This window comes from Phasianus colchicus, chromosome Z, assembly GCF_987193195.1.
Source record: "Phasianus colchicus chromosome Z, bPhaCol1.hap1.1, whole genome shotgun sequence".
Taxonomy (NCBI): Eukaryota; Metazoa; Chordata; class Aves; order Galliformes; family Phasianidae; genus Phasianus; species Phasianus colchicus.
In genome coordinates this window covers 65,224,158-65,249,844 of record NC_143476.1, presented here as the reverse complement: position 1 = coordinate 65,249,844, position 25,687 = coordinate 65,224,158, and the positions used below count along the sequence as shown (strand labels likewise).

Sequence of the window (25,687 nt, the reverse complement as noted above, 5' to 3'; positions counted from 1 at the left end):
AATTGCTTCATGAAAAGGATATAATACTTAAGCATTAGAAGAATTATACTTTATTACTAAAACTATTTCATTTCAATAAATGTTAGACAATAGATGTTTTATAAAGAAGCTAACTTTCTTTAGATAAATTGATTTTTTGCCAAGAACAGGCATATACATACATTCCTAGAGCAATGATGGATTCTACGAAAATTAACATTCAATAGAAAGATATATTCATTGTAATGGTTGAATGGACAGACTGGTAATGATTCTTTCTTGTAGGACATATGAAGAAGAAACAGTAGATCAGAATATTAAATCCAAAAAATTCAGAATTAATTCTTCATTGCCAAAACAGCCTTTAAAGTTGATTCTTTTTAATAAGGAACAAAAACCAAAATGTCCAAAAATGAAAGCATGAGACTCAGATACATTTTTTCTGGACTGGTTAAATATTAATTTGTAATGTTGATAAACTAAAAACGACTTCATTTAATGGAAATACTCACTGACATTAGCTTACATTTGTTCAGAGGTCACAGTGCCTCTTAAGTACTTTTCATGCAAAACTTGGTCTTGAAAATTAGATCTTTTAACTGCACTAAGATCCTCAGATATTTTAAAATATAAGGCATATAGACATTGACTCTCAGGAAAACTTTCTACCCAAAGACTTAGGGATAAACGATACACAATAGTTCTCTAACCTTAAAAATAATACCAAAAACTTCCCCATGTGCCATAAGACCACACACATATGAAAAAAGAAAAAATTTTTACAAAACGTTTTGTATTCAACTTACTAGGAATAGGTCTAAGGACGTCAGGAATGAGAATCTCCACCAAAGCCTGGTACATCACATGATCACAGTTACACATCCATTTCAGAATAGATTCATTTTTGCACAGAGTAATCAGTTTTGCTTTTGGAAGTCGACTTTCTATTTCACTCAGATTGCTGGAACAAACACAGAAAATGAACAAATGAAAATGCATTTACAGTAGATAAAAAACAGCAATTGGTGTTAAAACTCATTATTTAATAAATAAGTTACAGATATCTCAACTACAGCTAACAGAACTTCTTTTCACTTTGTGTCACATGAAATTGGATTAAAATGCTTGCACAGATCTGGTATAGCCCATGAATTATATAGAGGTATGAATCCTGTAGTCTTAAAAGAAATGGATAGGATACTGTGAGAATACACCTTCATGAGAATTGTCAAAAAAAAAAAAAAAAAAAAAGACAATTTTTTTCAAGACTGTGATTTTTTTTATAAGCTGTGTATATTAACATGCCAGACAATATTAATTTATTTTTATTTATTTTTATTTATTTTTATTATTTTACATTATTTTTATTTATTTATTTTAAAAAGTACCATAACAAAAAAGGATTTTTACTCTGATGGTAAAACCAATAACTTTTGTGCTGTTGTTTGACACTTCTAGTACGTTATTATAACAAGCAGTAAACAAAGACAACACATTTACTGACCTTGGTTCATTAACAGTAGTACCATCAGGTGGAGTAGAGGGAGAATAGCGCCAGAAAGTTTGCCACAACTTTTCTATCAGGCTGAATTGAAGATTCACTACCACATCCAGAATTGCCTGAGAAAATAAAATGCAAATACAGATTGTCTTTTACTTAGCTTCCCTCTAGTCCCAACTCCAAATAGAGATTTTTTTTTTTTTTTAATGTTGTGGAATAAGGGCAAACTTTTCATTTCTGAAATGATAAATACTATTTTTACAGTAATAAAATTGTATGTATAGTAAGTATGTGTAGTAAGTATTGATAGTAAAATCGATGTATTATCCAGCAGCATAAGCTGCTTTGTACAGAAAGAAAGACCAAGTGTACATGCACAGAAGCCTCCAGAAATGAATACATATTATGTAAATGTGTCAGAGAAATTTTCCCAAAGATAGATGATGTGACTCCAAACTCGCTATTTTATTCATTTCAGTTATTCAATATAGTTTTGAAAACACTTTTTAAGTAGTTTTAAAATATATATTTTTCAATATAAAATTTATTTTAATCTTCCCAATCTTTCTTTAAAATGAGAAAAAAAGATGTTTTTTTAAATGATTATTTAACATTTTTTACACTTCCTATTGAAAAGCCAAAGATCTGCACAGTCTTAAGTCTAGCTTCTCTAAAAAATTTGGAATACATACATATGATTACATTTTCAAGAATATTACTTTTTAGAATATATTTTTGTCCTGATGAAGGAAAGCCTCCCAACAGCATTTTTCTTAGTGACCGTTCCAGTAAAATTAGCAAGATAATGCCCCTTCCACTGAAATAAGCAAAATATCCTGAAGCCAGCTGTAGAATGGCCGTAGCATATCCAACGTTACTATCTTGCACTGATTCTCACTCACTAGAAATAATGAACCTAAAAAAACCCCAAAAAGATTTGTAGGAATTATAGGAAATACCTCACAGTGCTCTCGATAAAGACTCTGCAGTGATTTGATGTCCTCAAAGGTTGTACCATCTGGTAGAGAAGATATTTCAACTTCACCAAACTCAGGAAGTACTCGAGATGCATCTGTTTCCGTAACAGCACAATGAAAAAACACAGTTATGAACAGTGCCTATTGTTCCTATGATCAGGAAAAGACTTAAGGATGATACAAAGAAATAAATTCTAGAATGTCTTAACGCTCACAGTGAAGATTCTTTCACACTTGTTCTATGTTAAAATTGTGAAGAAATTCAGACAGCATTTTTAAAGTAAAAAAGGAAAACCAAAACAGTTGCTACTATTTGGCTCTTTCCACTTACAAAACTACAGCACACTTTCAAAAAAGATCACTAGATGTTTAACCCACGTTGTTAATCAATAAAATGCACTTTCACAAACTTGTAGGGAGGAAATGTCATCCCAGAATATCAACATACATGTCTACATATCACATTGCACAGCAACTATGTTGTGATTTACATAATGTCAAATATAGCACACAAATAAAGAATTTGTATATTCTTCTTTTTATACCTAAATGATGAGTATTAAATATTACATAAAACCTGACAAACAAAGCATGTAGCTTAAGTGCCTTTTTGTTCTGTTGTTAGTAGAAATTTTAAAGAAGCCATTATAACTTTAGAAACAATTTTTGTACTTGTGTGACTTGATATTTGCAGTGGAGTTCATCTTGTCTATTTTTATAGTAGAATAAAACAAACATGTTTTAATACCTAAAAACTGCTGATGATGTTGACTTTGGGCAATTACAGTTTGTTCAACAGATGTGCCTGTCTGTTGACCACTTCCTGTGAAGCCATCTGCAACTCCATCCACTTTCTGCATAGGCTTATACCTACAAAAACAATATAATAAGTTATCCTTTTTGTTAACTTCTTCATAGATGAGCTCATACAGGCTATGTTTACCCTGATTTCTCCATCTCAAAACAAAAATTTACAGAAAAGTACAAAAATAATTTACAAATTTTTATTTTCTTTGCAAATAAGAGAAGAAACATGATTACTAAGGGCAGTCAGTACATTACTAGTGAAGAATTTATGAAGGTTATATTACAGCACCACTACCAATTTCTTCTGGAGTTTAGCATAAGAACAACATAATCATTAGACTGCCTAATTTATGCCATTTTAAGAAAAATAACAGTTTCTGAAGACAACAAAAAATGGAAGACTTGAAAAACTAAATCCTTCGTACTGAGGTCTCAAAATCTTTTATGAAGTTCAAAAAATAAAATTACAGTTCTTCAAACAGGAGTGTTAGACTGGATGGTCAAATGTTGTAAGACATCTGACATGCAATAGGTCCTGCCTGTGACTTGCAAAACACCTGAGAGTTTACTCTCAGCTCTTAATAGCAAGAATTTGGCTACTTTGCACTTTTAAAATAGAACTGTAGTCAGTGAAAGAGAAAAGAAGAGGAGCATCAAAGCTGAACAACACGTCATCAATTAGTGTTTTGTAGTTGATAATTTTCTGTATCAAATAGTGTTATTGTGCTCTTTGTACCTGTTGTAGTTTCCATGGAAATATATAGGAGACATTACTTTCCATGCAACGTAAGTACTATAGCATATATACTACAGGTTGTTTTTTTTTTTTTTCTCCTTAATCAAACTATATCATGCTTGCCTTTAACTGTGCTGCATGTAAAAAAAGAGGTTGATGCCTCTTGCCAAGTTTAAGGATCATAATTACCATATAATCTTCACTGGGATGAGTATTTTTAGACAGCTTCATATCTCAAACTTATTGACAGCATTATGGCAAAACAGTGTGATCCTACACTCACTTAATTGTTCTTGACAGGTTTTGAAAGAACAGAAAATACTGAATATTATCAAAGTGTCTGACTCTGGCTCCCCCAGTCTAGTCTATGTCCTGTATGAGATAATCTCTCTGTTGAGAAGAAATAACTAACTTTGCGTGCATTTATGGGAGAAGCAGGCGTGTTGCACCATAGCTGCTATATTTTAGTGTCACTGCATGTGGTAAGACTGGGCTACTAGATACTCTTCTTTTGTTAAGAATTAATGCACTTGCTTGCTTTTGTCTTACAAGCCAGATTCAAGAGGTGGGGAGAAGACAGACTCTCTCTCCTAACTCAAGATGACTCTTATTAGCATAAAGTCTGTTGTGTATCAACAACAGTAACTCTAAACCTGGCCAGGGAAGAAACAGAATATGATTAAATCTGGGCTAAGTTTAGTGTTATATTATAAATACAGGATTGATTTGTACACTTGAACTAGTACCAGCCAGAAGGGGGTGATTTTTTTCTCATTTTTATGCCAGAAAATAAAGCTTCAGCAATTTTAAAAATAAAGAGTTGTCAATGTCAGCAACAGCTCCTCTGATGGAGTTGGCATATTGATTTAACACAGCAGAGACACTGCTGGTTAAAAAAAAAACAATGCACAGATCATGAAAACATTCAGAATTCATTTTCTAAATTATTGTATCAGACATCTTTCCATAGTATTTTAGCCATAAAGAACCTAACTTTGATGAATCTTTTCAAAAATAAAGTCAGGGCCACATGCAAGTCTATTTTCAAGATGAAACTTCTCACTTCAGTAAGGTATTTAGGTCCATTCCTAACATAGGATAGCGATCAACAGTTAATTTATCGTGTAACTCATGACAAATGTTTGTGTTTAAAATCCTGTAGTCACAAAGTGCAGAATTTAAAATGCTAGATACAATTCCTTTTTCAGTATTTAGGTTCATTTATTTTTATGACAGGTACAAGTGGATAGTGCCAAGCAATGCAGATGTTCAATTAAAATTCAGTTAAATTTAGCATGCTAGACAGAATCTTCACTCAAGATGTAGCATAATTAAAGCACTGGAACGGGTTGCCCAGGGAATTTCTGTTCCTGGAGGAATTTAAGAGACATATCGATATGTCACTAAGGAACACACTTTAGTGAAGAGACTCTGTAGGCCAGGTTGATGGTTGGACTTGATGACCTTAAAGGTGTTTTCCAATCCAGATGATTCTGTGATTCTGTATCTTGTCATAGGAATTAATAATTTTCAACACCACTAGAAAATTACTTAAGCCAATGAATGAAAAAGAAAATATTATTGTCAGGAGCTTCACACGAAACATAAGCAAAGAGTAGTTAACAACTTAAGATCAGCAGTTAAAGTATAGGTGGACCTCTGGCAATTTAGATGAGAAAAAATTCTCAAAAAATCTTTAGGTATATGCCAAATATTTTTGATGCATTGAAAAAAGTGGTTACAATTCGCTAGCTGGTAAAATACAATTTTTTTTTTTTCTTTACTATCCTACTTTGAAGGCTATTTCCTGATTTTACCCACTACTGACCTATAAAATGTTTCATTTTTCACTTTTTGTTTTCTTTTAAACTATAAGGAGCCAGAAGACTGGGGACTGAAAATAATAAACTTTACATTAGCACTACAGCCTTTCAACATATTTGACCCAGAATTGACACTGTCCAAATATTGTATAGGTTAACATAAACTGCAAAATTTTGTGAGGTTTTTAGCCAACAACAAAAACTTTATCAATCTGTGAAAAGCCATGAAAATCCAAAAATTTTGATCACTGAAATCAAAACATGCAATTCAGAAACGACACAAAGTGAGATGCTGGTGTCATGAGGCAACTAATTTACAATACAACTTCATTGATTACCACTGTCTAACTCTGATCAAACATTATTAACAGAAACATCTTCCACTGCATTAATAGGATTAATAACTTCCTGACTAGAATTAATGTATTGCAAACAATTTATATCGAATAGTAAGATAAGGCAGAAAGAATGATAAAGTGTCTGTTTGGTGTGAAGTACAAGAAACAAACAGAAAAAAACCCAACAACCTATGACAGAACAAATCTACTGACAAAGTCACAAGATAAAAAACTGTCTTTTTCAGTTACATTTTTAGTAATTTCCTTGCTTACTTTCACTGAGGCCATTGTGCTATTATTTGGATTTTCGTCTGGGCCTTTGAGCCTAGTATTTTTCTGAAAAATAAAATTCATGCTATTGTGCAATATATCTTTCTATTAAAAACAAATATTTCTATCCTTCTGGCTAGCTAAAGAAAAAAAAAAGTGTAGGGATTGTAAATACAAGCAGAACTAAGCTCATGCTAAGAATATGCTTAGATTTAAATCTATTTATGTGATTTTTCACTAGTTCTAGGCAACAAATACTAAATTACAATAATTACAAATACTAATGCTAAAATACAGAAAAATCAAAGTCAAATATATTAAAAATGTACTATATTTACAACATCTACAAGTAACAAAGAAGTATATGAAAAATATTTGGAAGGCTTCAAAATTTTTTGATATTCAGATCAAGCTGATGCTAGTTACTGTCTAGTATTTGAAGGAACTGAAAACGCTTCCAAGAAAACTGCTTTGAATACATCGCAAACTCTCAAACATAATATACAGATCACATTTAGATAACAGTCTGCCTTGGATGCTGAGATATCCCTAATCTAGGAGATGAAATAGAACTTTCTTGTTTTTTAAGCCACAATAAGCTCAACTCCCCAACCATGCTATACATAAAAGATGTGTGTGTGATCTAGAGAAAAGCTATGGATGTTTTCTAAGCCACTCTATTTGGAATTTTTTTAGTAGTTCATCATTAAGTTCTGTTATTAGCATTTTAGGATACTATCACAGCAGAATTGCAACACAGTTTTACAGATGCTAGTATGTCAGGATTGCAGTGCATCTATCTCTATCTGCAAATGGAGAAACAGTATAAAAATCCATAATTTCTCTCCTGTCCATTAATGCATTTCTTTCTTTAAAAAATCAATAAATACTTGATGTTTCGGAATTACAATGACTTGGTTTAAAGGTAATATTTGACTAAATAGTACATCCAAGAAACATGGGAAAACTCATGAGAATAGAAAAATACAACTTATCTTCTACACAAAATAAATATTTAAAATAAATAACATCAGTAGGAAGTGCTGATTAGTGAGTTCTGGTTAGAACAATATAGTTCTGAGTTATTGAATTTATTAAGAAATACCTTAGTTAAATGTCCAGTTCCCACAAATGAAAACAAAAACACATGGCTGGTGTGTACAAGAACTGAGAGAGATATTTAAAATTGATATTAAAATTAATTTCCAAGCTGGAGGTTTACTTATGGAAATAAAACTGAAAACAAGTGAGGAATGCCCTAGGGAACAGACAAGAACGTCTACACCAGCTGTCTGAAATGGACATATAGATTATGAGAAAGATTTCACAATAAGACTGAACTTTAATTTTTGTAATAGCTTTAAAAATGTCTCGCTTGATATACTCCTGTTCCACCAATGTTTTATGAAATCAGACATCTTAAGTATTTCTCTTTTGTATAATATGGGAGTATAATGATACAATTCAAGTACAAAGTAATTTCAAGTAAGTGTACCATTTCCATTTTTTTCGCCTAAAATTGTCTGTTCTTTGTAGTTTTTTCTATGTGCATACCCTCACATTCTTTCACCAAAAGCATGTGCCTTTGTTATCTCTTCCACTCTTGTGGAAAAAATAAATATCCTTCACTCTTCCCAGAAAATACCACTACTTCCAAATACTTCTGTAATTTCAAAGGTCTTCAGCAAAAACAGATGCTGAGAGCAAATACTTGAACCAGCCTACAGGCAAGCTATTATGGTCATGCTAATTCTTTCAAGGAGAGAAAATAAATATCAAACTGACCTTAATCATAAGCTTGCTATAAGAAAATTATCCATAAAACCAGACTGTAATGAAAACACTAACATCTGAAATTAAAGGTCTTATTTTTTTTTCTTCAGATTGTGGAAAAATAACTCAAGGTAGTTCATAAGAGTTTGCTCATACAACGTCTCACTTTTTATTATTAATTTTTGCAAACTTATTTAAGTTTCTAGGTAAATATTCTTTCATGGTGACAGGTATGTGACTTCAGTGACATAAACTGCATATTTGGAAAACTTCTATTTTTTGCAGTAGGGAAGCTGAACAGAGTTCACGTTAGAATTTCATCTTTTCAGTGGAAGGGAAAGTAAAGACCTATGAACTAGAAATATTAATAAGTAAGTACTCATCTTCATTTTACACTTTACCTCTGTTTCTGCTGCATGGGCTGCTGTCTCATAGCCATATATTGCATGTCCTCCTGTAGTCGATTAAGAGGAGAATCTGGCTTGACACGAATCCCATAGTAATGATATTTGGAGTTCCCCCTTTATGAAAGAGCAAGCATTGAAAGAAAAATAACATTAGTTTTATACATATTCATTACATTCACTTTATATTCATAGACTGGAAAAGATTATGTACAAACTAGGCCTACCTCTCCTTTCATACCTGCCTTTTACATGGGTATCATTTTAGCACCTTTAGAAAATGAATTCACTCTCTTAAATATTACCAAACATTTTACATTTTGTTATGAAAACAAAACAATACAAGGCTATATATATATATATGCATATATATATATAATCAAACTCATGAAGATACACAATCCTTCATAATTTCCAAACAACATTTTATTTATGTTGCAGTGTATTCATCAAAAAGTAAACAGTCAAAATCGGGAAAAGTAAAAATAATAACAACATCAGAAAAAATAAAAATAGCCATCAGAAAACCAATGTAGTGTTTACATACAGATTTATGTATAGTTTTTAATATCAGAAAAGTTTCTTACTCATAATTATTGCTTGCGTTTCCTATTATAGTTCAATATGTCATTAACACATACCTAGTTCCAAGTCTTCTTGTCCGTAACCCCATGAAGATTGACCGTATGAGTTTTCCAAAGGATGCTGCATTGACTGGATCTAACTTGTGCTCCTGACAGTGTCGTAAGTAATGGTTGTAAAGGGTACTTCTAGGGAGGCTCACTCCTTCTGCAGTTTCATAATTGTCCAAAAGCCACTGAAGCTATTTCACATGTAAAACAGAAAAAAAAAAAAGGAAAAAAAAAAAGAAAATTAATTTTAATTATTACTTTATTTAAAATATTTTAACCTTACAACACTAACTTATAACCTATAACATTAACTCATGACAGTTCAGAAGTCACTCTTCAGGTCTATTGAACAGGGATCCTCTAAATGCTAGCTATACCATGTTGTTTTAGGGACTTCAGAATTACCAGGGAATAGTGGAACTCATTACACTTTCATCTCAGATAAGTGTCCACTCCTTAAAAATATTTTGATTCAGTACCACACACCAACTATGCTTTGGAAACAAACAGTTAGCACTGCAAAGAAATAAAATAATATAGAATGCAATTCATACTATTTCACAAAACAAACTCCTTGGATTAACAAGAGTTAGGTAACACATTAAGAAATGTAATAATTTAGTGCTTTTCTTTGTCAGACACTAAAAGACATTATAAAATTAAACTGAATTGGATTATTTATTTATTTATTTATTTCTTCTCTCAAATACAAAAGGAAAAAACACTATTGCATATGAGTCAAGGAACAATCTAGATAACATTGAAAATAATGGCAACAACTATATTGCATTAGGGCTACAATAGTAAGTTGTGGCCTTCTTGCCACAAGAAGGAAATACTGAAAAAAAGAAATGAATCTTTTCATCTACAAAGTTAGGTATTTTTGGAAAACTGCAAGAAAAGACTTTTCATGTCATATCACTGGACTTTACGGTGTACAAACACAAAACACCTGTAGCTGTCAGTAATATATAAAACAAGTGAAAATGACAACACTTAAATTCCACAGTTTCACTTTTTGGGCATGCCGAAGTTTTTATTATCTTTCTCCAGTAATTGCTGTGGTTTCTGTTTCTTTAGATTTATCTTGGCTGATTAATTTGCTATTTCTTTGAATTCTGTCTCCTTGTTTTCCTAACTATTTAAATGAAAGTAATTCTGTGTGAACATTTAAAACTGCAAGGGTCAGAGAACTAATCAGAACTCGGATTTAATTTGATCATCCAGTGAAACCCCAAACCAAGGACAATGGATCTTATCAAAGAATCATTTCAATTGGAAGAGACACTTAAAAGTGATTTAGTCTGACTACCCTGTAATAAACAGGGACACCTTCAGCTAGATCAGGTTGTTCAGAGCCCCATCCAGCCTGACCTTGAATGTCCTAGGAATGGGGCTTTCACCACCTCTCTGGGCCACCTGTGCCAGCACCTCACCACCCTTGTAATAATAATAAAAAAATTCTTATATCCAGTCTAAATCTCCCCTCTTTTTGTTTGAAATAATTACCCCTTGCCCTATCACAACAGATCTTGCTGAAGAGTCTGTCCCATTCTTTCTTCCAGCCACCCTAATTTTCAAATATGCAAATAGAATAACTAAAATAAAAACTATTAAGCTACAGTAAAAGATTTATGATGTGTGTGTGTTATTTGGTACTTTGCAGAATTATTTCCCGCTAGACCACTGCTTTGAATACTGAATTTACACTTGTTTTAATCACTTTGAGCAACTTACCAAAACAAAAGAAAAAACTTTATTTGAATTTACTCTAGAACATTTAAACAGCAGTTCCATATTTGCCTATGCCCATGTTTTGTCAGCATAAGCTCTAGAAAAATGTAACTATGCAAATGGTTCCAAGACAAAAAATGTTTTGGCTATGTTTGCAGATAATACTGCATTTCAAATAGACAAAATGAAAAAGTAATTCATCATCTTTTTATCAGCTGATAGGTAACTATTTAAAAAGTCTTACAAATCATAGATGTCTTCCGTATTGAGTATTTGTCATTTTGAAATAAAAATGAAAATTACAACTGTAAACAACTTAAGCCTGAAAGTATTATTTCACTAATGAATTGATGTAACATAATTTTACACAGAATCACAGAATTGTAGGAGTTGGAGGTGACCTCTCAGATTATCAACTCCAATCCTTCTGCTAAGGCAGGTACCTCACAGTAAGCTGTATAATAAAGTACCCAGGCAGGTTTTCAATGTCTCCAGAGAAGGAGTCTCCACAACCTCTCTGGGCAGCCTGTTCCAGTGCTCTGTCACCCACAAAGGAAAGAATTATTTGCTTATTTTCAGATGGAACTTACTGTGTTCCAGTTTGTGTCCATTGCCTCATGTTCTACCAGTGGGCACCACTGACAGTAGCCCGGCTCTATCCACTGTCTGAGCTTAGAAATAGGGGTAATTGTCTCTTTTAATGGTTGGAATGAATGTCTATTTTAAATCTATGACTATGTTTATATTTATTTACACATATGTATGTAATAGGTTATATACTATTAAATCTATAATTAAATCAGAAGAGATGAGAAATGTTAAGTACTATTATTTTACCCAAAAGGAAAATCTGACTGACAAAAATACCTTTTCCAGTTGAGTTCTCTATATAATATCACAGGTATTTTCTTTCAGATGGTTTATAACCTGTGATGATTCAATTTAAGCACACTTCATTCACATTCTATGAATTTTCAACATATCTTATTGCAACCATAACCTGGCTGTTAAAAAACTACTGAACAAAAACCAAGAACAAAACAAACACCATATCTGACAGAAAGATATGTCCATTATCATATTTTTTTGCCGCATGAGTTGCTTCAATAATAACAGTTTTATATGACTTGTTAGATTATAGACTGGAAGAAGAAGTGACATTAGTATGTGATCTTAGAAGGATCATTATTTACAAATATTATAAAAGTACTCTAAGCAATTTTTAAATTATATAATTGTAAAACTGAGCTATTCAGGTTCAAATCATGGCTTTAATATTGACTATATTGTATGGCTAAGATGGTTAAAAGTATGAAATATTTGCGCCATCAGACATGCTAAATTGACTCCCACTCCAACTAAGCTGCAATGCTTATAGAACAGTAAAGCATCACTGCAAAAATCAATCAGAAGAGAAAAGAAATAGAATAGAAACGGCACATTCCTTAAAATAAGCGCACATTTAGGAGAAAAAAAAAATCCCAGAAAGTCTAATATACATATCATAGAGTGAAAATCCAAGTATTTGCAATATCACTTGCAAAGTGGAAATTAATACTAGTTCAATACACAATTTAGAATTCTATTTTAAAAACTTTTAAAGCAAATTATTTTAATAAATGCCAACTAGACCATTAAATGACAAATCTAAGAACAGCTTAAGAGACAAAGAGCAATACTCTCCATATTGTCCTTACTTGAGTTTTACGTCAATAAACATTGCTTTCTAAATAGGTAGCATATTCAGCAAATTTCATCTAGATTGCAGTGACTTGTTCCAAAATGACTGAAGTGAAGGAAAAAATTGATTGCCACAAAAATATGAAGAGGAGTCTTTTTTTTTTTTTTCTTCTCAGAGTCAAAGATATATTCCTATCAAACAATTCTGTAAATCTTCACAATCAAGAAAGAAATAGCATGTTGACAATGCAGTGACATCTGGATACAAATACTATGATTACATCTCTGTAATAATTTACTGACATACTATTTATACACTGTAAATAGTACAGCGAACCAGGAATGAATGGAATAGCTCGGGGAACAAGGGATATTTTATAATTCTTTTTGGTTTTGTACCAAAATTCTGAACCTTGAAGTAGGACTAAACACAAACTTATCAACTAGTGGATAAGTTCAAATGTTAAGAGAAATTTCTAACACTTGGCCAAAAATGCTACGATCCCTTTTACAATGACATTTAAGTAATTTTATTATTGTTCAGTTGTCCTATCTTCAAAGCAATTATTTTATAAACACCTGGAACATTTGGATGTTCCCAAAAGAATTAAAATCTAAAATATTAAAATATAAAAATCTGTCTGTATAATATTTTGTATAACAATGTAGTACAATTTTCCTCATTAAATATTGGCATTTTCTCAAAATCAAACAAACAAAAAAAGCCACAACTGAAAAAAAAACACGCAAACCAAAACCAGTCAAACAAAACCACAAAACCCAGAACCATCCCGGCTATGATTCCGAGATTATCAGACACATACAGAAAAAAATCCAAAACCTATTATTACATGGATTATTAATTTGATTTCTGAGTGACAGCCTTGTATTTTTACATTAAAACCACAAACCAAATTTAATTTTTTACTGTAAAACAATAAAAGAATTTGCACGTAACTAAATGTAAGTAAAGCTTAGTAAAGCTGGAAAGAGTAAAAAGAGACAAGGTGAATAGAACCTAATCAACATGGAAATAATATCAAATATAAAATGATTAACATCAACAGAAAAAAAAAAAACATTTCAAGAAAGACCATAAATAAACAAAGTAATGTTATTATTTATATAATAAGTTTCAAATTAACTTTGTGCCCTTTTCCTTTCATCTCACAGATATATTTATTGTTTTTATCACTATATCTGGAGATCATGTTCTTACACATATATCTTCAAGCTTCCTGTGTGGAAAATTCTTAACTGTTAAGATTTGCAGAACGTGAACAAAAAGTAAGATAGTTAATTAAGACATGTATGTGTATTTTAGACTAATATTCTATTTCTTCCCACACTGTGATACGAATCTTTAAGATTCCCAAGTTATTTCATAATCAGCTCACTACTTAGAACAAATGAAGAAACATCTAAAACTATTCTAAAGACATTACTTAGTTATGCTGCTTGCCTTTTCCTTTTCATATACTCGTATGTTAATATATGGTACTCAGACTGTTCTTTGTAGACAAATTTACTGAAAATGTCAAAAGCCAGCTAATTAAGCATAATTTTGAACAATACCTCACCATTTACACTGTAGTTTACAAAACTAACAAATGTGTTAACTTGTGTTAACACAGGTTTAAAACCTCAGAAACAAATAATACACGGCAAGATACCATCAAGACATTCAATCTGACAAAATAAAGCCATGAGAGATGCAGTAAAAAATTACAAGCAACTAAGATGGAAAGATTAAGAGCACAAAGTAGTAATAAAATAAAACAAACATTCAGAGGCAGGCTAAGCATGCAGAACAAGCAAAAGAGAGTGTATGTGAAGTAGAGACAACTTACATGGCTGTTGAGAAGAGAGCTTCTGTGAGTGGACAGACCATCAGACTTTTGCAGTGTCTCAATCGCCATTTCAATCTGATAATAGATGGCATTAAAAAAAGGACTCAAGACAAGATAGTAAAAAAGCCTGATCAGAGAAGTTTTGACAGGTTGCTTATAGATCAATGGAAATGCTTAGCTTTTTTTTCCTGGCTAGGACATATATTCTATTAAATGGTGTCATTCTGGGTCTCAGTAAACACAAACCTCTCCAGTGAGGTCAGAAAGCATTTTGCTTGCATGCATACTGCAGGATCATGGCCTTGCAATTCAATTTACCTTTCTCCTTGCTCAGAAAATGAGAGCTCTCCAGATTTGCTGGGGAGCTACACTGAAACATAGAAAAACCGCAACAAAATAAACCTAAGTAAAGACAACAGTGCCTGACTGAACAAAAATATCGCTTACGACCAAGAAAATTATCCCAAGCAGAATTTTAAGACAGGCATCCATACATTCTCCCTTTAACTATAACAGGAAGAGCTGTTTCCATACTGAAAAAACAATTGAGTTAGATACAAAACTTCCTCTTTCTGCAAGAACGAGCAAATCTCAACCCCAAATAATTTAATAGGTTTTCTGACATTAGTTTCAGTGGCACAAGAGATCACTGACTGCTGCAGCACCTTCGAAGTATCCCCAGTTGCCAAAGTAATAGAAAGTCAGGAGTCACACAGACAGCAGGATCCAGCCCTTCATAAAAATAGCTTATTTTTCACAACTTAAAATACAATTTAAACTTTGTATTTTAAAACAACAACACACCGCTAATTAAATATACAGCATTTTCCAAGTGCAAATGTATAAACACTCACACATTTGTTACCAATCTTTTCCTTTGAATATCAGTGGATCTTTTCATGTTCTATAACAACAACATTAAAGAGTAAAATTGGAACCTGACTGTAGTTTAACCAAGCAAGAACAACACTGAGGATGACAGAGACAATGGGATGTACAGTCAGAAAAGGCATATAATTAGCTACATTAAATGGCCAAAACAAAAGCAATGGAAAATGCCACTTAGATTTTTAAAACTACTTTTCATTTTCCCTGTAGACCATTTAAAATTAGCCTTCCCCATTCTACTTCAAATATCACAGAACTATCTAAAGATTTTAGTGTTGTAATTTATCAGTGTTATACTAATTCATTCTCTGAATACCAGAGACTGAAAAATAGTTGATATTCAAATTTACAGCACATAATAGATTAGCTTCTCCCTTCTTTACAGTGTGACTGGTCAGTGTTTTTATTCCAATAGTTAAGATAAGTAATTCTTTCTTTCCTGTAACTGCTTAATATCAGTTATATAAAACTATCAAAGAAGTGTATTGAGCATATGATCACTATGTAAGAAAATAAACTCTGACACGACGACAACTTTCTTTAATCTTCTGATATCTTCTTGCTTCAGTGGAAAAACCTATGAGGTTAGAGTACTCAATCACAAAGAAAAGTTCAAATTTTAAAGGCATGTAGCATGATAAAAAGTACAAGTTTAAACATTACTATAGCAAGATCAATTTGCTACACACGGTAAAAGCTTCCCTCCTCAATTCTACAACCGAAGTATGCATACACGTATAAGCCCTAATTCTTAAGTCACTTCAACAATGCTTGTTTTACAACAGTACTACAACACTTAAGGTTACACCTCATTCCAGCTATTGCATTACTTCCATTATGCTGCTGCAATGTGTGGTCCTGTTTGCTCAGATAACCAATTGGTTAAAAGTAGCAATAATTGCTCTTACAAAGAAAAGAGGCATTGCAGATGCCACTCATTCCTCACTGCTATATTCCTTCAATGTCTTGTGATGCAGTGCAATTAACCAAATAAAGACAGCCCTTCTTTTCTGTCATTTGGGAGAATTTGTAGCTGAGGTTTATTCTTTAAAGTAGCTTTCACCAGTGCCACTGAGGACAATGACTCTGTCTTTGCAGATCCCCAGATTTAAAACAAGATTTTTACAGTGTTAGGATCACCTAGTCCACTTTTTCTGCATAACCTACGCCAAGCAGTCACCACTAAAAATGCTACTGCTAAAATGTTAATTAATTTATCAAGCTCAGAAAGATACCAGTTCCATATTTAAAATAAGTCATCATCATACTCTAGGGATCAAGTTTCACAACACAAATTGTTCTAACTACCAATTATTTTCATTATTTCTTGTCCAAATTTTCATAAGGTGAACTTCTGGCTTTATCCGACAGATACCTCACTTTCTAATAAAAGAAACCTTCTTCTTATGTAGGCTATACAATCACATCTTCAGTAGTTTTGAACATAAAATTAGATCAATTTGAAGGAAGATTTTTAAGACACTAAATCATTCTCATCACTATTCAAAACTGCATTCAAACATATATGAACACTGACTACATAGGTAATGTAGTCATTATATATTACTTAGAATATGAAAATATCAACTTTTTTGCATAAATACAAATAAAAGACTAATATCTTTGCCTTTCTAGCAATATATATTGAGAGAGTTCAGGCTCAGCTAACAATATTTGCATCCAACGTGCTTAATGAAAGAAAGGAATTACACATTCATTTATCTGAATGTGTGATCAGATCATATATTTCTCCTTCTCTTCTCTTAAAAAGACTAAAAACATTCTTTATTAAAATGTTTTGACTGGTAACTGAGATATACACTATAATTCTATCATTCCCACAATAACTTGAATATAACCATGGTTAATATTGCATGACAATCACCTTTTATAGTAATGGAGGGGAGGAGGATGGATGGTCTAAATTAAAGCATGATAGTCAAGAAAACTGTGATTTGAGACATCTCCCTTAATTTACATTGTTTGCCTTATATTTGGACACAGTTGTTAATGATTAAGGGTATTTCCCTCGAGATAATAAATTAAATACTTTGATCCCAATACAGGCATCTGGAAATCCACATTGTTCAGTCTTTATGTGATCTACTGATTCAGAAGTTATTAAATATTCTCGTTAGTTTATGCCTTAGTTTTCATTAAGAAGTTAATAGATAAACATAATATACATAATAGTTTCAGATATGTATAGTAATTTCCTAAGAGCCAATGGCAAAAGCAGCAGCACTTTTTCATGATTCAACAAATTAAACCAAAGTATTTATAATAAATTGTTCTGAAATGGTGAGGACATAAAGAAGACAGAAGTTAGCAGAGTTTAAGACCTAACTTGAACTGAAAAATCACGCAGAACAGCCACAGGCTAGTGAAAATCCAAAATATTTGGGTTTCAGGTCAGATGACATTTTCCTTCCTAAAGCTGCAAATGAAAAAATGCTGTCCATCTTCTCTGCTCATGGTTCTCAAACATATGGTCAGAACGATTGACTATTTCCACTCTCTGTTTGCAAGATCATCCAATTCTTTGTATCTATAATCTCAAATATTTATAGCTTCAAACATATTCTAAGCTGGTTTTCTTTCTGGCAGTTTTCCCCATATTTGATACAAATGCTTTCATGAAAAACAAAAAAGGTCCTCCACTTAACTCTAAAAAATATGTGGGAAATGCCACATATTTATTCTTTGCATTTCTCACATAAGAAAAAAAAAAGTGGGAAGCTAAAAGAAAAACCAAGTTCAGATTACAATTATTACTAACATCAAATTTGAAAGCATTTATGGCAAGACAGAGCCAGAGAGAGGTACACTGACTGTTTTAGAACAAACAGGTATTTAATCAAAATCAGAAAAATCCACTTCTGCAGAACGGTGATGCCTGCACTCCAGTGATAATGACTGCTAAAATAACATTACTGACAAGTCATCTTCCATCCAGTTTAAGCATTTTAAGTAAAAGAAAATGAATTAATAGAAATTATTCTCATGAATTCAAAGATATCTATTTTAAATATTTCATAATAAAAAGTTGTATTTTTATGCGTTTTTTAAAAATTATTATTATTAATAATAATTGGAATGCTACACTGGCCAAAATTTTGTTTCAAACAACACTCCATCTTCAATTTTTATGTAAAAATACCAGAATAAATATCTGGTGGAAACAAACCATGAGGTGCTTCAAGGTTTTTTAGACAGAAAACACAAGAGCCAATGACTGAAAAATGAAGCCAAACTGACTCAGAAAAGAAACAAGGTGAAGCAGATGCAGAACAGGTTTGTGAGGTCATTCTCCCTTATCCTGATCTTCTAGAGGGGACACAGCATCAATTCAAGAGATACAGTGGAGCAGCAAAGGACTCAGAGGGGTAGAGAAATAATAATTATTATGGTCACACTGCATCACTGAAACCTAGCTCTTGTTCTGGAAGAGTCATTATGCTCCAGAGTTCTCAAGGAGAAATCAAAGAAGAAAAGTCTTAGAGAAGGGAGTTCATAAAGTCACAAGGTCATCAAATCTAATTTTCTTCCCCACGAGCTAATTCACACCACTTAATCTTTTTTCTTTATCAACTATAGTGATTACCCATTAATACAATTAATTTAAAAGAAGAAAAAAAAAAGTTTATCTGCCTTCTCGTATCTAGAAATGAATGATTCTTTTTCCACAAAAGACAAGTTACAGTGCAAGAGGTCAGACTGCTTGATCCAATATTCCTTTTGCAGTGTAAATGTCTATGCATCTTTAATTTTATCAGAAATGGTTTGTTTTATGCTAAAAACTATAAAGCGGATCCAGCTAACTAAAAATTCTGCAACAGATTATCAGAAAAAAGCGAGGAATGGAGTTGGAAGGAGTTTCTCTACTGGGAAAGATCAATTAATACAATCTCAACTATTTTCCAAATTATAACTCTGTCAGCTTAGAATACTTGTTGTTCATTGTTTTTAAAATAATTACAATAGCTCTATACTAAAATTATACTATCAAGATACGACATTTACACTATGCTTCCTAACTTCATCTGTTATTCTTCTTCTCCCTTAATTAATTGCACATTTTGGGTAGATATCATTCTTTCTTTAAAGTTAGGAGCATATTCTGCACACTGTACTTACTAAGAGAAGTAATAATTTGTCGTAATACAAACAATCAGTATTAATTCTGCTTTTATTTTATATACATTTACATGTGCCCTGAAAGAGGATAAACTTCTGCAACAGCGTAAGTGGAGACATTCCATAGCTGCTGATGACTGATAAGTGACAGCTGTAATTACAGGTCAGTAGTAAAGCATGTTACAGAAATCAGCACTAACAAACAAGAGCCTCTCACTGGTTCACAAGTATAATAATATCTTTACTACTAAAAACTTTATTAACTTAAGATAGTATGTTGTAAGTAATATGTTGTTTAGATCATTCCGTTTAATCACAATAACAATCTGTAGACATATATAAAAAAAAAAAAATTGAAAGAATATTTACATTCGCTATTAATAATGCAATTCAATTTTCTAGTTAGACTCCTAACCATAGCTGCACCTTCATTCATGATAATCACCAGTAAACCAAGGGGATGCAGCTTTCATACAAGTTGCAATATCTAAATTAATTTCAGATAGATAACCAGCTAAGTTGAATCACCTCTCGTTCAACACAATCTCAGTCTACGTGCATTCACATCCAAATGTGTTGTTTATGTTGTTTGTCTCTCTAAAATTGTTTAGTTGTTTATCTCCCTAAAATCTGACATAGATAAGTCTTACAGTCTGAAGGCCTTTCTACTTTGGGAGAAAAAAAAATCATTTTTAGGAACTGGAGGAGTAATTTAATACGTGAGCCAAAGACACCATGGGAAGAAACAATTATACCAATGGAAATAAAACAACTGAAGGTGTATTTTGTTGATTAGTATATAAAGAATTTTTTTTAAGTGGTCAAACAAAATTGAATTTCATTCATCCAAGACATAGTTAATAACACATACAAATTTCAAACATTGGCCATTTAACTCAAAACATTTTTTTTTTTTTTAACTGCAGCCAAATACATCAGAAAAATCTAACATAACTTACTATAAAAGATAATGACTTCATCAGTGATGGTGAATAACAGTAGAAAAAATGAAGCCCTGTCTTGTGAGCAGTAAACAAAACTATTACCTCAATGGCAAGAGTAAACAAAGCTAATGATGGCAAAATATGGTAATAAGTAATGCCTCCCTTATTTGTATATCCTTTCTCTCTAGGTGAAAATTCTCCTAGCTAATTCAATGTTAGGAAATATTTGCTGAAAATTTTAATAGCAAACCAGCTATTAGATACATGCTATTTTAATGCCTCCAATAAATATAAGAATGAAAAATGAAATAATGGTGAAGATCAAATGAGGATGATGAGAGAAATGAGATCCAGTTTTCTAAGGGGCAATCCAAATAAAGTATTGCATTGGTCTATTTTGCACAGTGAAATTCAAACAGATCTGGTGTTTTAGTATTACAGTCTGAATCTTTTATGTTTCAACTGATCCGTGAAAATTTCAGGTCTCTGTAAGTACCCAGATCCTAAAATGATAAAATCTAAAACCTGTGGCCCACCAAAACAGCAAGAAATCCACTTCTGATATATTCTAATAAATATAACAATAAAACTATACAAAATAAAAAGTACCTTAAATAAATAAATAAACAAACAAAAGAAAATATTTTAGTTAAAAATACTATTGAATCATTGTGATTTGATTGGCATTATTTTTATTATTCCTAAAAGTAAGTTGATATAGAAGTACAGAAGGTACTCAATCTAAAAGAGGCTGTTTTTGATACACGAAGCAAGACGAAGTTGTTGCTTAAAGAATGAACCTCAGATTTTGTTAAATTTGTAAATTTGACACAAAAAAACCAAGTTGTTTTAATTTGTATAATATACCACAGAATGTTGATATCATTCGAGTAATTTCAGCATATTCAACTTCAGATTAAAACTATGCTTCTGTTTACGGGACATATTTAAATCTCATTTGATTTCAAATTCAAATAAACATTTCATGACTGACTTTTGCTGTTAAAGCAAAAAACTGAACTTATGATATGATACACAAAACACTAAACTGTTCTAAGTAATAAGGAGAAAACTAGCATGAAAGAGGTAATATTTGTATTTAAATGCAGAACAACTTAAAACAACTATAAAAACATACAAGTATCATTGGTACCTAAATATTTAAAGTAATATCACTTTTCAAAATTTATTTGATCTCAATCTGCTTTGTACTTGTGACCACAGAATACTACTCTTGTTCTACCTTGCTTGGTAGTTACAAATCATGTGCAAAAACTGCAAGAAATATCTTTCTAATAATTAATATTTTAAAGAAAAAATAAAAGTATTGATTTTATTTAAATTAAAATTCAGATATGTTTCTTTCTTATTAAAATTATTTAAAACACATGTAAATGTTACCAAACACTTTTTTATTTAATCGTTAAATATAAATACAATATTCCACTGCCAGCTGAAGGCTCTTGCTATGCTACTGATATGTATGCAATTCATTCACTATGAGTCTTTGCAATTTTTATTCTCACAAAATAATACTACATAGTTAAGGTAGTCTGAAAGTTTGTATGAAATAATACATCTATACATTGTACAAATATATATATTTACATATATAATATAACTACCTTAACTATCAATATCAAGATATTTTATTGAATCACTTAAGTGCTAATGTAAATGTTCATCATTATTCCAAATAAAATTTAAAAGAATACTAAATTTTACTTGTTACACTGGTTTCAAAAAATAAAGTTGCATTCATTATGGCTATGCAGTAAAGCTAGACTATGTATAAGCCAATTTTGTTAACTGGAATAAGAAAATTTAAGTAAACGCTTCAGAGAAGCATTCATATTTAAGTGTCCAAAAGTATTTATCATAATTCTAACAGCATGAACCTTCCCATAGGATTATAAGATACTTCCTCAGCAGGCTTTTGAAAAGTACCATGTATGAGGAAGAACAAAAGTTAAAAGGAAAAAATATGCCAAAATTCTGAAAATACAAGAGTATTTTGAAATATCCTACCACACATACACTAAAGTAAAACAAAACATAACAAATGCAGGAAGTTACAACCAACTACTTGTAAGCTAGATTATTTGATATTTACATCTATTAACATGAATATTCTTAACAACACTTTTTTTTTTAATTAAAAAAAAAAAAAGCTGGTTGAGTTCTTGTAGAAAAATATTAAGCTCAGACACACTATTGTGTAAGCATTCTCAAAATATTCACAGGTATTACTTGTGTGCAAAAATTTAATCTAGAAAATGTAAATATTTGCAACCCATCTTGGGAAAGGTCTGTCTTTGTCTTTAAGTTTCATGCTTGTATCTTGTTTATACATATATTTATTTCTTATTTAACCAAAAAGTACTGTGTAGTACTTACTCTACTAGCATAATTTTGTCGTACTTTCTTAAACAAACATCATATCAATCTGAAAGAACATCTTAATGACTAAGTCCCAAAGATTTCACATCAGTCTGAAATACTTACTGTAGCTGGGGAAGTCCGTGTTGTATGAGTCACTGAATGACCAGAATTTTCCATTGAATTGCCAATCAGATAGGTCCCTCCGGAGCTGCTAATGAGCTGTCCTCCTGTGACACCCATCTGAATCCCTCCAGTGCCCACCATGCTATGAGAGGAGACCACTGTTGTCACCTGCGCAGAACTTCCTTGAGTATCAAAATAATTTCCCCCAGTGTTTTGGCTGTACATCTGGGTTTCTGTGTAAGGATAAGTTGTTGATCGGCTTCAAGAAAAAGAAAACAAAAGGAAAAGAAATTATTTGTATTGTTCATTTAGCTGAGGGAAATGTTGTATTTCTAGTACGTGTGTGCAAATTGCTACAGCCAAATTTAAAAAGATTGGCAAAGAATCCCTTCTCAGAGAATAATATTTCTGCAAATAAATGTACCAAGTAACTAATCCAGTAAAAATATTAAAACAAGAATTCACCAAACCTTGTGGAAAAGTTTGTCAGCCTTACCTGAAGAGGATCAAAGAAAGGAAGTATGACAACAATTAAGAAGATGGACAGGAAGAGCTCATACAGTAATTAATATAAAGCAAAAAAATTGTAAAGCTCTACCTGCTTCAACTTTTTACAATCCTACCATAAAATATAGAATTTCAATCATACACTATATACTTTTCATACTAAGATGCAAAATTGCAAACAAGTTATATAAATCTCAGCCAAGAAAGCCCAGTGTTCAAGAATTCCATGTTAACTATTGATTTTAAATGTTTTATACCTCTTGGTTAAAGCTTGAAATTCAGAACTTAGTGGTATTTTAATATGTTTATTTTTACAGGGTGAATTTAAAATCGAACATGAATTTGCACTATGATGAAAAAATGCATTGAAGAAATAAAACCAAATGAGAACTATGACATGGAAAAAGCTTACAAAGTTTAAAGAAGAAAAGATATGCAGAAAAAACATTTTAAAAATTATTTTTGAGCATGAAATATTCATGGCCCATTAATGAGTATACTCTTAAAACTATTCAATCTGAAACTTTTTATCATGTTTCAAATTCTTAATCACTTATATTAAATCATTACCTTGCATGGGTTACAATCTATTCATAGTTATTGAATATGTACTCACTCCTTTGTTCACCAAATATTGAATATGTACTAGCTTTGTTCACCAAAACATATTTTAAAATTATTAACTGCATAGTATTCATTACTTTAAAGCAAAATTCCTTATTTTTGAAAAATCTGCCTGAAAATCTTGTTTCACAGTGGCTAAGTTTTGTATTTTGGAAAGCAGGACAATAGAAATGTCAAAGGAAAGAAAACAATCAGTTTATTTAACCATTAATTTTATTCCTTAAGCATAAAAATCTGTAATGTTGCCTGCAATCAACTGACAACACTATTTTGAATGTCAGAGTTCCTCATTAACTTGGATTTGCTTATGTTGAGATACAGTCTGTCCAAATAAATACACGTTAAATATATTAGGAATCTGAGAAAAGACAACAGTTGCCAAATTTCTGCGTAAGCCTATAGTTTATTATAATTGTAGATACACCAAAATCATGCAAAACCATGCAACTAAGTAAGTATGACAAAAAATTTCTGACATTTCTATCCAAGATTACAAGAGGAGGAAGCAGCATTCAGTATTTATGCAGTTGGCAGATCATTAGTACACCTGTCCAAGGCTTAGAGGTCAGTGCTTTTTTTTTTTCCATTTATCTAGACAAGGATTAGTTTCTTATAAAAATAGAGAAAGGTAATAGAAAATTACTGCTTGTTGTTCTGTTTTTCTTTTTAAATTATGAAAGCTTACATAAGATCAATTAGTAAACAACAGACTCAGAGATAATGATACCTTCTTTAGCTTCAGCAAATCATTACTTTTAAAACAAGTGAAGAACATATGGCACCTTATCAACAATCAAAGTCAGAATTTTTTCTATGGCTGCAGACTTCAGAGACTTAGAGAAATTTCAAAACTTTAGGTTTCAAATCCTGAAAGTTTTACAAAGCTTACTATATTATTTCCTCTCACCTCTCTTTAAGTTACTTAATCAATTTTTTTTTTTATTTTGGGTATTTCAAAAGCTTCAAAATCAGCAGTAAGAAACTTGGAAATTAATCTACAAGAAATGCCTTGCAGTCCCCTGAAAACAAAGCAAAATAGTTCATTTGGGAACAGTGCTAAAGTAAGCAGCTAATCTATTAATATTTATTTGGAAAAGTAAAATCAGTTCTTCTTTGCATTGCAATAGCCTTTGCATGTATTTAGGTATCACACAGGTCCTGATTCACCTGTTTTATCAAGCCAAGGTATCACTGTGATACCTTGTGATAGCATGAAATATTGCTTACCTTGTGATGAAAAAGATAACTGCTAGCAGAGATGGTGTTGCATCTGCCTTGGAGACATACAATTTACTGAATTTACAGAATTTACCCCTATGCAGTAAGGGTCAATTTAGGAAAAAGTAGTAGTGAAAATGCAGAATAAACAGTTCAGCAAAATGTTTGGGAAGGAAGAGAACACTGTAATTTCTCCCGAAAGAGAAACATTCTATGAGGTACCAGTACAGTATGGCAATGAATGAAAGGACAAGGGTGTTGTAGATGGTAAAAACAGATACAGCTAAAAGAAACAGACTGTCCACAAAGGACATGAGCAAGACATACCACACTTGTAGAAATGAAATTAAGGAAGTAGTA

At 31.7% G+C, this 25,687-nt stretch overlaps 1 protein-coding gene across 5 annotated transcripts in view; it reads right to left on the bottom strand.

Moving 5' to 3' along the window:
- Positions 1-25,687, bottom strand: part of RFX3 (regulatory factor X3) — a 124,243-nt gene that overhangs the window by 12,998 nt on the left and 85,558 nt on the right. For 4 of the 5 annotated variants that reach the window (XM_031610464.2, XM_090132232.1, XM_031610462.2 and 1 more), the window contains exons 4-11: positions 22,979-23,237; positions 14,505-14,579; positions 9,250-9,431; positions 8,606-8,725; positions 3,206-3,327; positions 2,440-2,552; positions 1,484-1,599; positions 786-940 (exon numbers count right to left, since the gene is read on the bottom strand). In XM_031610464.2, coding sequence (XP_031466324.1) covers positions 786-940; positions 1,484-1,599; positions 2,440-2,552; positions 3,206-3,327; positions 8,606-8,725; positions 9,250-9,431; positions 14,505-14,579; positions 22,979-23,237 — 1,142 coding nt within the window. The remainder of the gene's footprint in view (positions 1-785; positions 941-1,483; positions 1,600-2,439; positions 2,553-3,205; positions 3,328-8,605; positions 8,726-9,249; positions 9,432-14,504; positions 14,580-22,978; positions 23,238-25,687) is intronic. The other variant, XM_031610463.2, reaches the window with a different exon arrangement.